This window comes from Ictidomys tridecemlineatus, chromosome 8 (genome assembly GCF_052094955.1).
Source record: "Ictidomys tridecemlineatus isolate mIctTri1 chromosome 8, mIctTri1.hap1, whole genome shotgun sequence".
Classification (NCBI taxonomy): domain Eukaryota; kingdom Metazoa; phylum Chordata; class Mammalia; order Rodentia; family Sciuridae; genus Ictidomys; species Ictidomys tridecemlineatus.
The window spans coordinates 115,205,412-115,218,485 of record NC_135484.1 but is presented as its reverse complement, the minus strand read 5'-3'; the positions used below and the strand labels follow the sequence as shown (position 1 = coordinate 115,218,485).

The window sequence follows — 13,074 nt, the reverse complement described above, 5'->3', positions numbered from 1 at the left end:
GTACCCCGCCGGAATTTGGGGCTCCGGCCTGGGGCGGTGCCGAGGGCGGAGCTCCCGCCTCCGAGGCTGGGCTCCCGTCGGTGTCCGGGGCCTGGGGTGCCGCGTCACGAGGAGATCGGCGGAGCCGGAGCGCGCGGGCCTCGGGACTCCCCACCCCTCCACCCGAGTCCTGAGCCGCCGAGGCGGGCGCCCCCTCCCGCCCGAGAACACGCCCCCCACTCCCGGGGCCCCAGACCCGGCTCCGCCCTGGCGACTGCGCCCGCCCTGCCCGGACCCGGTTTGTCTGGTTCTCCCCGAGTGGCTTGTTTCTCGAATTTCTCCCTTTCTCCCTCATCCTGGACCGCCGGGGCCCTCCCTCTCGGCCCGCTCCTGGGGGCCCCCCGCGGGGGGCATCTCGACACTGCGCGCCCTCCGAGTTTCGGTAGGACCCGCGACGGCGGGGAGGAGGGGACGCGGGAGCGCCCGGGGCTGAGGCGGGAGCGGGGCGGGGAGGAGGCTTTCAGCCCGCCCTCCGGACCTCTCCCGCGCTGCGGACCCTCCCGCCCCCGACTCTCCGCGCGCGCTGAAGAACCACCGCTGCGCTTGGCCTGGCACGCGACTTTATTGGAGATGTGGGTACCTGGCCCTCGTTACCCGCCACTGCCCCCTCCTCCGAACCCGCCCCAGCTCCTCCGAGCCCTAGCTTGGTCCCAGAGGGGGTTAAAACAACACTGACTACTGCTCCCGGACAGGAAGTGACTGGGGCGCGGGGAGGAGGGGGTGAAGCAGCGCAGGCGAGCTCCGCGACCAGATGTGCGGCTCCAACTCCAGATGTTCTTCATCTCCATCCCAGCCGCCGTCTGAGCTCCGCCCGCTTCGGCCAGTGCCAGGCTGGGGAGCGGACCGAGGTCACCGAAAGGCAGTGAGGGGTCAATCCCGGATAGGGGAGGGGCCTTTCGTGGGGGTTGTGGTGGAGGGACCCTGCCACCTTCCACTGAATCCTTTCTCCCACGCAAGCGAGCCCTGAGGGGCTGCTGGGGTCATTCGCAGGCCAGCTTCCCATCGAAACTGGAGAGGGCGATGGCGAAGGCCTGTAGGGCGCACAGCGGGTACCGGTAGTCTAGGGTGAAGGCGTCCTCTGCCACGCGTCCGAATTGCAGCACGATATAGTCGGCTGTGGATACAAGACGGTGGGGGCGGTCCCAGACCTCCTTGGACCCCCCATCCTGGTAGACAATGCTCTTAACATAGGGAAAAGTCTCTTTCCCTTTGGAGCGCCAATCCTCAACCAACCTCCACCCACCTCTCCATATCTCATCCAACCAGCACCACTTATACTTTACCCTCTGTCACTGTAAGCCCCCAGGGACAGGGGCCCTGCCTTATCTGCTGCGGCCCAGAGCCATGCTGAAGGAGGCACTTTATCAAGAGCAGGACCCTGTCAACCTTAACCAAGCCCAGAACCCTTCCTTCCCAATTCCTCTGTTGTCTTTAGACCCTATTTCTTCTTCATATCCTTGGTCCCCAAGTCCCATGTTTGACCCCAGGCTCCCTTCCTTAACCAGTGGCCCCTCTCACCCACTCTCCCCTTGTGATCCCTGTTCCCAGCCCCAGTCTCAACACCTCCCCCAGCATCCATAGGGACAGGAAGTTGCTAAAAATACTCCCAAACCCTGGTCTGGTGGCAGACCAGGCTTCACCAGAAATGTGATCTGGAAAGCAGTCCCAAGGCCAGGGGACAGGTGACACTGGGCACATCCCCAGGAAGCAGTGGGGGATGGGGAGTTGCTTAGTGTTGGCCTAACCCTGTGAACCTGGAGTCCTTTGGGAGACACTGTCCTATCCCTAAACTTCCTCACCCGAGTGGGGACTTTTCCCCCAAGCTTGCAACAGGGCCGTTTTCACTTAATTTTTACCTTAAATCCTTAATTGTTATCTTTTGACCTCAATTAAGACATACAGTGGGCACTAAGAAATGCTGGTTTAATATTCCCTGCTCCAAAAAGGCAACCATCTTGAAGAGGGTTAAGGGCATGGGCACTGGAGACAGACTGAAGGCTCTAATCCCAGGTCTACCTCTTACTAGCTGTTTGAACTTGGGCAAGTTACTTAACTTCTCTGTGCCACAGTTTTCTCATCTGCCAAATATAGATAATAATAGTACCTTCCTTATGGGGTTGAAAGGATATAATGATGCAATATTTGCAAAATCCCAAGAACAGTGTCTGGCACATAGAAAGCACTGTGTCATTTTGGTGAAATAAATTTTAAGGGCCAGTTTAATTGCCTGAAGAACTGAGAGACTGGGAAAAGGGCTGCCCTCTCTAAGCCTCAGCCCTCTCTTTGACCACAAAGGGGTTGGGCTCTTGGTGGTTTTCAGACTCCAGCAGCTCAATGCTCCCTTCAACACAGTCTTACCCAGAATGTTCCAGAACCTACCCCAGAGTTCTGGTCAATGCTTGAACAAGAACCTGGAACAGTAAACCTCAAGACAACTGGGTGCAACATCTGAGGTTCCTGGGAGTGCAACGTGACTGCCCGTGGAGGAGAGAGACCGTGCTGGATAGGGTGAGAATCAGGCTAATATGTGGAGGGGGAGGCCTGGGTGGGGGTCCTGGTCCTAGGGATGCTGGGGAACAGCCTGACCTGGCCTGCAGATACTTACGGTCATCAGAATGGATGATCTGGAAGTTCTTGACCGAGGCCTGAGTGACCCGGCCTTGAAAGTTGAGTGTGTAAGAGCCACTGTCTTCATTCCAGACAGGTGGCTTGTTGTGCAGCTCGATGAGACTCTCCAGGGTCTTGTTCTGCCAGCGTATCAGCAGCCCATCGCTGGCCTGAGAGCCAGGGGTGAGGTAGGGGAGAGCAGACAAGGAGACAATGGTTAGAGCTGGCAGAGATAGCTTGGTGCTGACCCTGGCAGGCCACAGGTGTGCAGGCTGGCCATTGATGTCCAATCAGGGTGTTTTAGAGCATGCTTGGCACCTGCAGGGCCCTAGTGGCCAGGGTGCACATCTGTGAGAATGGGGTATGTCTAAGGGGGTGCCCAAGTAGAGGGCTAGAGACTGGAAAAGGGCCCCTGGCACCCAGGTGTTATATGCCGTTGGTGCCTGAGGGTCCTTGGAGATGGCCACAGGCTGCCATTCATTATGGGGATAAACCGAATGTTCTAGAACCTTCGAGGAAAGCACAGTTGAGCTTGGTAAGATGGACAGGTAGACAGTGGCCAAAAAGAATGTCCTTGGGGCTGGGGATGTGGCTCAAGCGGTACCGCGCTCGCCTGGCGTGCGTGCGGCCCGGGTTCGATCCTCAGCACCACATACCAACAAAGATGTTGTGTCCGCCGAAAACTAAAAAAAGTAAAATAAATATTTAAAAAAAAAAAAAAAAAGAATGTCCTTGGAGGAGAGTTTCTGAAAGGAAGGAGCAGCCTCTGTAGGACAGTGCTTGTGAGATGGTCCTTTCCCAGTGTCCTTGTCACCTATTCGGAGTTCAAGATCACCTCTTACAAGGAGACTTGGAATTTAGGCACCTGATCCCTGAGTCCCTGTGGCTTCTTGCTCTTATGCTCCCTCTACGGCACTGGAACAGACAGACCTGGACACCCTGTTGTTGGAACAGGGTGCCTCACTCTCTTTCCCAGTGGCGTCTTGTGAGGATTCAGTAGGTTAACAGCACTTGGAGTGTTAGAGCACAGAGTGTTGTTTTAAATAAATACATTATTTACTGAGCAGTCAAACCACTGTGTTGCATTTGGATCTCTGGTACCCGGCACAGAGCACGGGTTTAATAAATGATTGCAGGATGAGTAAACTGCACACTTGGTTTTTACCAAGGCCAAACTAGATGTGGGTGTTGACCCCAGGCACAGAGGGGCAGCTGCGGGACCTATGCGCCGAGAACCTCAAGATGGAGCCTCTCACGGCTCGTGCCCCACAGCTCAGCCTGGCCTGGCTACGGCCTGGCTCTGGAGCAGGAGAGGATGTGGAGGGATCAGCTGACAGGCGTATTACTTTTCATTGTAAATGAGTAAAGTGACATCAGTATCCTGTGAGTATGGTACAAGCCAATCACTCTGAAATCCTGGACTCACCAACTTGTAGAGCTCAGGAGGAGAGCCCAGAATTGGCAATCTCCAGGACAGCTCTCCCCCCAGCACCACACAAAACAACCTCTGCTTTTAAAAATATGCCATGTCATGCCTTTGCTCAAAACCCTTCCATGGCTTCCTACTTCTCTCAGCAAAAAACCAGTTAGGCACCTCTCTCCCTGTAGGCCCTCTCTGCCCTCATCCTCACCTCTGACCTCAGGTCACTCCAGCCAGCTGGCCACTCCTCAAAGCAGGCACCCTGTGCCTCAGGGCCTTTGCACTGGCTCTTTAGATGCCCTTCCCCCAGATATCTGCTGACTTGCTCCCTCACCTTCCAGAGTGCTTAGATCTCATCTTAATGAGGCCCTCTCCAACGATCATATTTGATATTGAAAACTTAACACCCACACTTGCTATCTCCCTTTTTTCCACTATCATGCTCATTTATCTCAGTTATTGTCTAGTGGCTGCTTCCTTCCACCACAATGCCAGCTTCCAGGGGCACTTCTTCGTTTTGTCCATGGATGCCTTCCAGGTACCGAGAATGCTCCATGCCACTGCTCCATGCTACTTGCTATCTGTTAACTCTGTGAATATGAGTGGACGATTTGCTAACACCTTGGAAAACTCTGTGTGGTCCTGTCAGTGAATTCAATCACAAAGAACCTGGATTCATTTCACAGTTGCAGAAGGAGTTTGTGCTGAGGTTGGTGTGTGTATCAGGGGATTGGGTGCTAGGTCCCCTCCTCCCTGTTTCCCCAGAGAGGGGGCCACATAGGGAACAAGACCTTCCAGGGCCAGGGGCCAGGGGATGCTGGGCTCACATTTCGGGGCCGGATGGGGACCCTCTCGTTTTCTGTATTCATGCCAGGAATGATGACCGTCATGCGCCGGGGACCTCGGAAGCCCAACACGTTGGTTTCCTGGGAGGGAGATGCCCATTAGGCCAGCCCCCTGCAAGAGGAGGAGCCTGGCGTGGGGACAGGAGGAGTTCTCACATAGATCACAGCTGCCAGCTCCTGCCGAAGGCTCCCCAGGTCAGTGCTGCTTCCTCCCCGCTGTGGGTTCTGCCCGTTGTCAAAGACGGTGAAGCGGTTCCCTAGGAGGTTGGACCTGCAAGCAAGGTGGACCTGGAGGCCAGGCTGGAGGCATTCCACATCCTGCCCCACAGCCTTCAAGTTTGGAGAGCAAGGGTGGCTTTTTTTTAGGACTGAGAAATTCATGACCCTACCCCAGGCCTCCCCCTCTGGGGGGTGGTCTTTTCAAAAGCTGAATCTATAGGAAGACTGAGCAGTATTCAAATCCCAGCTTCCTCTTTTACACTGGCTGTGTGACCTTAGGCAGACAACTTAACCTCTCCAAGCATCAACTTTTCCATCTAGAAAATGGACATAACGACCATCTTTCCCTGGCTGGGTGCAGAGGCCCACAGCTATGATCCCAGCCACTCAGGAGGCTGAGGTGGGATGAGAGCCTGTGCCAAAATTTTTAAAAGGGCTGAGAATGTGGCTCACTAGTAAAATGCCCCTTAGTTCAATCCCCAGTACCACAAAAAAGTAAATAAATGAATATTTCCCCTCCTTTTGTTGATAAAAGGATGAAATGACTTAATATCTGGAAGGTGCTTAGGTTATGCCTGCTGCGTTCCTAGGCCTTTTGTAAGTTTTTGTGAAATGCATAAACAAGCAACAAGGCCTCACTTCCCAGTGCCCCTCTCCACATTTGTGGCCAGGGTGGATGAGCAGCTTAAGGCCTTTGTGTGCTTTCCTTCACCCAGGGATGCTAGGTGAGTGGCTACTGCAGGCCAGGTGCTGGACATTCAACCACTAACAGGACAGAGTGGTCCCTGCCCTCCTGGAGAGGAGCAGGGGTGTGGACGTCACCTGGGGACTCACTAGGAGTGCCTGGGGCTCACCCCAAACGCCCTGAACCATGGGGCCACTGCTAGCCACAGTGACTGCCTACGGCCCCCTAGTGACCTGACGGCCCCAGTCCCAGGAAGCCAGCCCACCTCAGTTTCCCAATGAAGTTCTCCCCTCCTCTGGACAGGTTGGTAGGGTCGCTGGAGATGAGGTAATTGGCGGTCTTGCTCCGCTTGCGTTTCCTGCCAGCCAAGAGGAACACCTGGGAGGGGTGAGGGCCGAGGATGAAGGGAGGACAGGGCGGCTGGGGACAGCGAGAAGGCCCATCCGATCCCGGCCCGACCCTCCCTCGGCCCACTCTCCCTCCTGCCCACCTTCCTGTCGGCGTCCAGGTGCAGGAAGTAGGAAGGGTACATGCCCTTGTCCATGCCCCTCTTGTCCCGGGTCAGCCGGCAGCGCACCGTCCGGCCCTGGGGCGCGGGCCGCAGCACGAAGGTCTGGGGGTCGTCCACCTGCAGCGGCGGGGACGGCGCCCGCTCCTCCTTCTGGGTGGGCAGAGGGTGGCTCAGCCCCGGGCCGGCGCCCCCTTAGCAGGTCCCGGGCGCTGGGACGCGGGCAGGGCGGGCGGGGCCACTCACCGCTTTCTGTGCGGGAGAAGAGTCCAGTTGGAGCAGCGGGACCGGAGCCAGGACCCACCGCCCTGACCCTGAGCCCCGCGCACCGCGGCGCCGGGGCTTCGGGGCTTCGTGCTTCCTTGTTATCTGACTTAGCTTGTGGCTCTGAGCCCAGCCCCTGGAGCTGGACGGCGTAGGTTCGAATCCTGGGTCACCCCCAACCAACCGCCTGTCCTGTTGAAAGTCTCCTTTCCTTTTTTCACATTAACTGTGTAACAGGGAACTAGGACCAAGGTTTCAGGGACCTCACACGGTGGGGTGAAATTCCAGTCATCGCCCTCATGAACCACAAAGGATCTGGGATATATATTTATTATTACTATTATTATTATCATTTTGGTACTGGGGATTGATTGGACCCATGGGTGCCTAACCACTGAGCCACATCCCCAACCCCCTTTTTAAAACTTTTCTTTTTTTCTTTTTTTTTTTTTAGAGATAATTTTTTAATATTTATTTTTTAGTTTTCGGTGGACACAACATCTTTGTTTGTATGTGGTGCCGAGGATCGAACCCAGGCCAAACGCATGCCAGGCGAGCGAGCTCCGGCTTGAGCCACATCCCCAGCCCTTAAAACTTTTATTTTGAGACAGGGGCTCATTAAGTTGCTTAGGGCCTCACGAAATTGCTGAGGCTGGGTTTGAACTTGCAATCCTCCTGCCCTCGGCCTCCCGAAGAGCTGGGATGACAGGTGTGCACCATCAAGCCTGGTTATCAGAGACTTTAGACAGATCTTCCCTCGTCAGGACAATGCATCAGAGGGGTGAACCGAGGCTGAATGGAAGCACAGCCGTGTCCTCCCCATGCCATGTCCATGGGTTAGCTGCTGCCATTATTGGTAGCATAGAGCAAATACTCAGTGGATCTAGTAGCCCACCTCCCAGATGGCCCCGGTAATTCCTGCCTCCTAGTATTTATATTCTTCTCTAGTCTGCTCCCACAGTGTGTCAGGGTTGGTCTTTGTGACTAATAAAATAGGGCAGAAGTGAAGGTGGGTCACCTGCAAGCTGGGTCACATAAGATATGCTGGCCCCTGCCTGCCTTTTTTTGTTGGGCTCTGGGAGAAGTCGACTGCCATATCATGAATAGCAGCTCCGGGGAGAGCTCAAGTGGAGAGGAACAGAGGCCTCCACCCAACACCACGACAGTGAGCCATTGTGGAAGTACACTGTCCACTTCCAGGCCAGCTCTAGAGGACCACAGCTCCTGCTGACACCTTGACTGCAACCTTATGCCAGACCCTGTGCCAGAACTGCCCTGCCAACCCCCTCCCATATTTCTAACTCCCAGAGATTGCATAAGAAAATAAATATTTCTTGTTTGAAGACACAAAGTTTTGGGGCAATTTGTTACATGGCAATACCTAGCTAATACATGATGCGTGAATATGCTCACTTTGCTCTTGGGAAAACTCCAAATAACATTCGGTTACATAAGGCCCTAAGGTGGGCTGGTAGCCCCACGATGGTCACTTCTGTTCTCACAGACCTGGTGCCCTTTGTCTTCATGTTCTATTGGAGGGGAGCCAAGATTCTAAGCCTAACTTGATGGAACATCTAGGGGGAAAACAGACTACCAGCATGGTGTGCGCACTTGAGGATTAAATGCTGTGTGTAACCCACTCAGAAGCCCGGGTGTGCCATGGCTGGCCATTTCTACTGAGGGCAGATTTGCCCTGTGTGAGGTGAGTGTGGTGGAGCAGTGGGCCCTTAGCCAGAGGGCAAACAACCTTCGACTCTCCACTCCATCCTGCTTCAGAAGAAACTTGGGAAACACAAGACTATGTTTGGTATGTGATGTGGAGAAAGCCAGAACTTATTCAAATACTTCCACAGCTGTGAATTTCAAGGGCCTACTGCATTGAAGGCTATTCTGCAATTATACTGCCCCTGGGAGATAATAAATTGGCCTTTCAGTTTATACATCAGCATCTGGCCATCTTGGTTAATGTGAATCAGTCCCACAAGACCTGACCACTCCCGAACAAACTAATAAACCCACAAAGCTAAGACCAGGGCCGTGCTCTCTCCGCTTGTGTAAACCTGTTCCTCAAAGACTTTCATCTTTCATCACTTTTTTTTTTTTTTTTGCTGTTGTTAAACCTCTCTCTCCTCTTTACTCCAGCTGAAATGTATTGGTACCTGAGTTCTGTTTGTGGGCAGAGGCAATATCCAAAGTATTTAACAACCTGTTCTGCCTGGGGAGAATGCCCAGTCCCTGGTAACCAGGCATTAACTCTTTAGTTGCTGGATTGTTTAGGTGGTGGGAGGTCCTGGAGAGGGAACTCAGAGCCACGGGGTGGAAATAACTGGGACAGCCAGTTCACTGTCAGCTGCTCCATGTGCCCGAAGGTGTGTACCAATGTGACCCTCTGCCTGTGTGCTCACCTTCTTTGTACTGAAAACTGTGTGTCTCTTCACAAGGCCTATGGAGACATCTCTGTCGGTGTGTTGGCAAAGGGGAGGCCTCAGACACCAGATGACAAAAGGCCTTTGGGTGGTCAGTCCTAGCCTGGTGACCCCACAAATGCCTCCCCTGGTCTTAGAAGCCTGATGTCCTTTGTCCTTGTATCCTGTCCCAAGGTCGGGGACAGGATTCTAACTCCGAGTGAACCCAAGACCCCAACCCACAAGGCCCCACGCTCTGGGGCCCCCAGGACCTGCCACTCCTCCCTGAAGGGTCCTTGGCCCTCCCTCGCTGGGCTCTAACCTTCTTGCCTCTTCCTTTGGCCTTGCCCTTCTGATTGCTGTTCTTGGGTACTGCGGTTGCCACCTCTTCCTCCTCTTCTTCCTCCTTGCCCTCCTCTGCTGGGCCTTTGGGCAGGCCTGGGCATGAGGGGAAATGGCTGTGAACTCCTTACCCTGGTTCCCTGAGGCCTTCCAACACCTGGGCTCACTTGGACCCTCCCCACAATGAGAAGGTCTACCCCATGTTGTTATCAGAGCCTCAGAAAGCCTGAGACACTGCCTGGGACCACACAGCTCTCAAAGTGGGTGATCAAGAAGCGCCCTAAATTTTCTGACTCTCAGACCCACACGCGTCACCTGTGCTGTACCACATGACATAAACGTTCCCAGCTGCCCACCTCTGGGACCGCCTCAAGATGTCATGGCACCAGAGGCCACTGCTACCCACCTTTCTTCTTCAAAGCTTTCTCCACTGGGCCATCTCCCCCAACTAGAAACATGGCGGCTGGGTTCTTCTTCCTCACTCTGGCTGGACTCTCTGAGGGGTCCTTGTCAGCCTCTTCAGACCCTGCACAGTGAGCAGGCTAAAGGGTCACAACCCCACCACATCACAAGCCCCTGCACCTCCTTGGGTGGGCTCACCTTTCTTCTTTGTCCTTCTGGTCCTGGTCCCCTCCCCCGCTTCCTTCTTAAGGCGAAGAGGTTTCCGAGGGGCGTCAGGGCTTCCAGGGTCCCCTGGAAACGGAAGATGGGGGCTAGGAAAAGAAGGTGCCTCATGGGGCTGAAGAATTTTCCTCTTCCTTCCTCCAGTCCCTGAGGCCTGACGGGGGCCTGCAGCCTCTGCTAGTCCATGTCCCCCACCCCTGTTCAAAGAAGCAAAAACTAGGAGCCTAACTAGAAGTTACCACATGAATAGATGAAAGCATGTACACACACACACACACACACACACACCAGGCCCTTTACCTGAGCTCCTGAATCCTGCTGTCCCACCTTCTCCTCCAGGAAACCAGCTCAGGCCGGAATCCCTAGTCCTCTGATTCTCCCCAGAGGCCCAGGGTTCTTACTGTTCTAACTGCCCGATCCCTTGTGGGTCAGACTCCAGGCACCTTCAGGCTGAGGCACCCAGGCCAGGAAGCCATGGCAGCATTTATTGATTGATTTTTTTTTTGGTGGGGGGAGCATCGGGGGATTGAACTCAGGGGCACTTAATCACTAAGCCACATCCCCAGTCCTATTTTGTATTTTATTTAGAGACAGGGTCTCGCTGAGTTGCTTAGGGCCTTGCTAAGTTGCTGAGGCTGGCTTTGAACTCTCGATCCTCCTGCCTCAACCTCGGAGCCACTAGATTCACATGCATGTGCTGAGGTGCCTGGGTCATTGATTTCTTTTTACTGCTATCACTTTGATACTTTTATAAAACATTACAACCCTCATTCACATTGAGTTAAGAAAAAAAAAAAAAACAGGGCTGGGGCTGTGCCTCAGAGGTAGAGAGCTCACTTAACATGTGTTAGGCACTGGGTTGGAGCCTCAGCACCACACAAAAATAAGCAAATAAAATAAAGGCATTGTGTCAATCTACAACTACAATTTTTTTTTTTTTAAACAAGTATCCTGGGCAGAGGACAGGGTAGGGGTGTGTGTGTGGGAGCACATAATGATCTACATCCTTAAGGACTGTGGGGGAAGAAACTCTGAGGAAGAACCCTCCTGTGAAGCTTCTAGTCACATTTGAGGTTCAGCCTGCATGTGGGGGAGCCCCAGCCTCAGGCTAGCCCACCTTTGCTTGCTTCTGCGCACAGCACTCAGTACCCACCCTTTGGGCCCTGGGCCTTGGACTTCCTTTCCTTCCTGTCTGCAGAAGCCTTCTTTGGGGGTTTCTTAGCAGACAGAGGAGTCCTCTCTTTCTTTCCTTCTTCCTCCTCTTCCTCCTCCTCCTCCTGGTCTTCCTCTTCATCCTCCTCTTCCTCATCTGTAGACAGAATTTCCTCATAATAGGGGCTGGGCTGCAGTGGGCCCCCTTTATCTGGGAAGCCTACATTGCTGGGAAGGGGTGAATGGGCACCTTGAGGTCTGGGACAGGAGGTGCGCTGGCATCCTCCTGGAAGAATGAGGGGGGCCTCCAAATCCCCAGGTCTACAGGTCGGGAGGGTGGGCTTTGGCTGCAGGATGCTCTTCTGGGAAACCCGCTCTCTGCAAGCCCTTCCTGACTCCCTTCCACTCCTCTCTCTTCCCATTTCCCTTTCTCCGCTCCCTTCTCACTGGGTCCTCCTCTTCTGTTTGTCCTTGTCCCCACTCTTCCTGAACCCCCAGTCAGTGCCATTTGGGCTACTTCTGGCTCTTAGCTGTTAATTAAGGCAAAACTCTTAACCTCTGCGGGTCTCAGTTTCCCCGCCTGTAAAATGGGGAAAATAATAAGAGAATCAACCTCAGGAGGTCGGTGCTTAGCACCTCCCGGGCTCAAAGTCAAAGCCAGAGCACAGAAGGCTGTTTTCACTTGTTTTCTGGGGTGCTCCCGCCCAGCCCCTCCCCTCACCAACCCTCCCCTCACCAACCCTCCCCTCCAGTCCTCTCACCGTCCTCGGACTTTGGGGCCCGGGCTACCAGGAAGGTTTCCCGGGGGTCGCGCTTCTTGGCCTCGGGGTCCCTGAGGAACTTGGCGTAGACCGTGGGCTCCGGGGCGGCCTCCTCCCGCGGCCTCCGCCTCCGCCCGGCTGGGCCGAAACACCGGGCTCAGAGCCGAGGCGCTGGGTGCCCAGCGCGGGCTCCGGGTGCCATTCCCACCTGCGGCAGCTTCCCGCTGCCACTGGTCTCCGGGTCCCCTGTCCCCCGCGGGTCTCCCTGGCCTCCCCAGCGCGTCTCGGCCCCGCCCACCTGCCAGCCTCCGCGGCTTGGAGCCCGGGGCGCCGGGGGACTCGGGGGTCTCGGGCTTCTTCTTCCTTAACTTGGGTCCGGGGGCCGATCGCTGTGCAACGGGGGTCAAGAGGCGGCGAGGAGGGAAAGGGGGGCTCCGGGGCTGCCCATCACCCTCTAATCCCTTGAGCCGCCAGAAATAACCGCGGATTATCCCGAGGGGACTGCAGCCCCTTCCTGGGGTGCCGAGGGGCTGCCGTCCAGGCCCCAAGGCCACTTCCAGGGCCACGGCCCCGCGCCTCCCCGACGCCGCCTTCTGCGCAGCACTCTCCGCTCTCCCCCCTGAGAACTCCAGATTGGGACCCCCTCATCCTGCGGAGGGCGCCCCCCACCGCCCCGCCCAGCCTGCTCGGGTTACCTCGACGGGGCTTCCCTCGGTCCCCTTCCTAGGGGGCGACATACCTGCTTGGCGCGCCGCTGCACCTGGGGGCTTGGGGCGTCCTCCTCATGCCCGCTGAGGGTGGCAAAGGGATCGGACCGTCCCTGTCCCTTTCCTCCCACCCCCGCCCCTCCACTGGCCCCGGGGTCAGCGCGGGCTGTGGGCTCCCACCTGTCCGAGGCCCACACCTCTCGGAGGGTGTCGTCCTGCAGCGGCATGGCGCTCTGCCTCCGCACCCTGCTCTGGGCGCCCGGCCGCGGCACCTCCCCTGCCACCCGCTAATCCCGGCTCAGCTTCACCCCACCTCACGCTGCAGCCCTGTGGGAGGGGCTCCGGCCACCAGGCCCCCTCCCCCGGGTCCCGGCCACCGAGCCCACAGGCCCGACAGGCCGAGCTCCCTCGTTTTCTGAGACCCCCCCCCCCAGCAGCCTAAAAACCTAGGTACCCCCCACTCAGGCGCTTTGGGTTCAAGGGGCCGATTTGTAAT

The 13,074-nt window shown here is 55.9% G+C and overlaps 1 protein-coding gene across 1 annotated transcript; it reads right to left on the bottom strand.

Moving 5' to 3' along the window:
- Window positions 1-582: 582 nt before the first annotated feature.
- On the bottom strand, window positions 583-12,869 carry Tulp1 (TUB like protein 1). Its single transcript, XM_078020144.1, has 15 exons — window positions 12,759-12,869; window positions 12,611-12,662; window positions 12,170-12,260; window positions 11,872-12,009; window positions 11,112-11,267; window positions 9,935-10,027; window positions 9,741-9,860; window positions 9,315-9,430; window positions 6,570-6,575; window positions 6,306-6,476; window positions 6,081-6,193; window positions 5,068-5,182; window positions 4,894-4,992; window positions 2,645-2,816; window positions 583-1,153 (listed from the first exon to the last, which is right to left on the bottom strand). The coding sequence occupies exons 1-15, from the start codon at window positions 12,803-12,805 to the stop codon at window positions 1,020-1,022; spliced, it is 1,623 nt and encodes a 540-aa protein (XP_077876270.1). The 5' UTR covers window positions 12,806-12,869; the 3' UTR covers window positions 583-1,019.
- Between the last annotated feature and the right edge of the window lie 205 nt (window positions 12,870-13,074).

Coding starts and splice junctions, on each gene's coding strand:
- Tulp1 (XM_078020144.1), bottom strand. CDS start 12,805: ATGCCGCTGCAGGACGACACCCTCCGAGAGGTGTGGGCCTCGGACAG. Junction 12,261..12,610: donor TGCAGCGGCGCGCCAAGCAG/GTATGTCGCCCC, acceptor CCCGTTGCACAG/CGATCGGCCCCCGGACCCAA. Junction 12,010..12,169: donor CAAGCCGCGGAGGCTGGCAG/GTGGGCGGGGCC, acceptor GTTTCGGCCCAG/CCGGGCGGAGGCGGAGGCCG.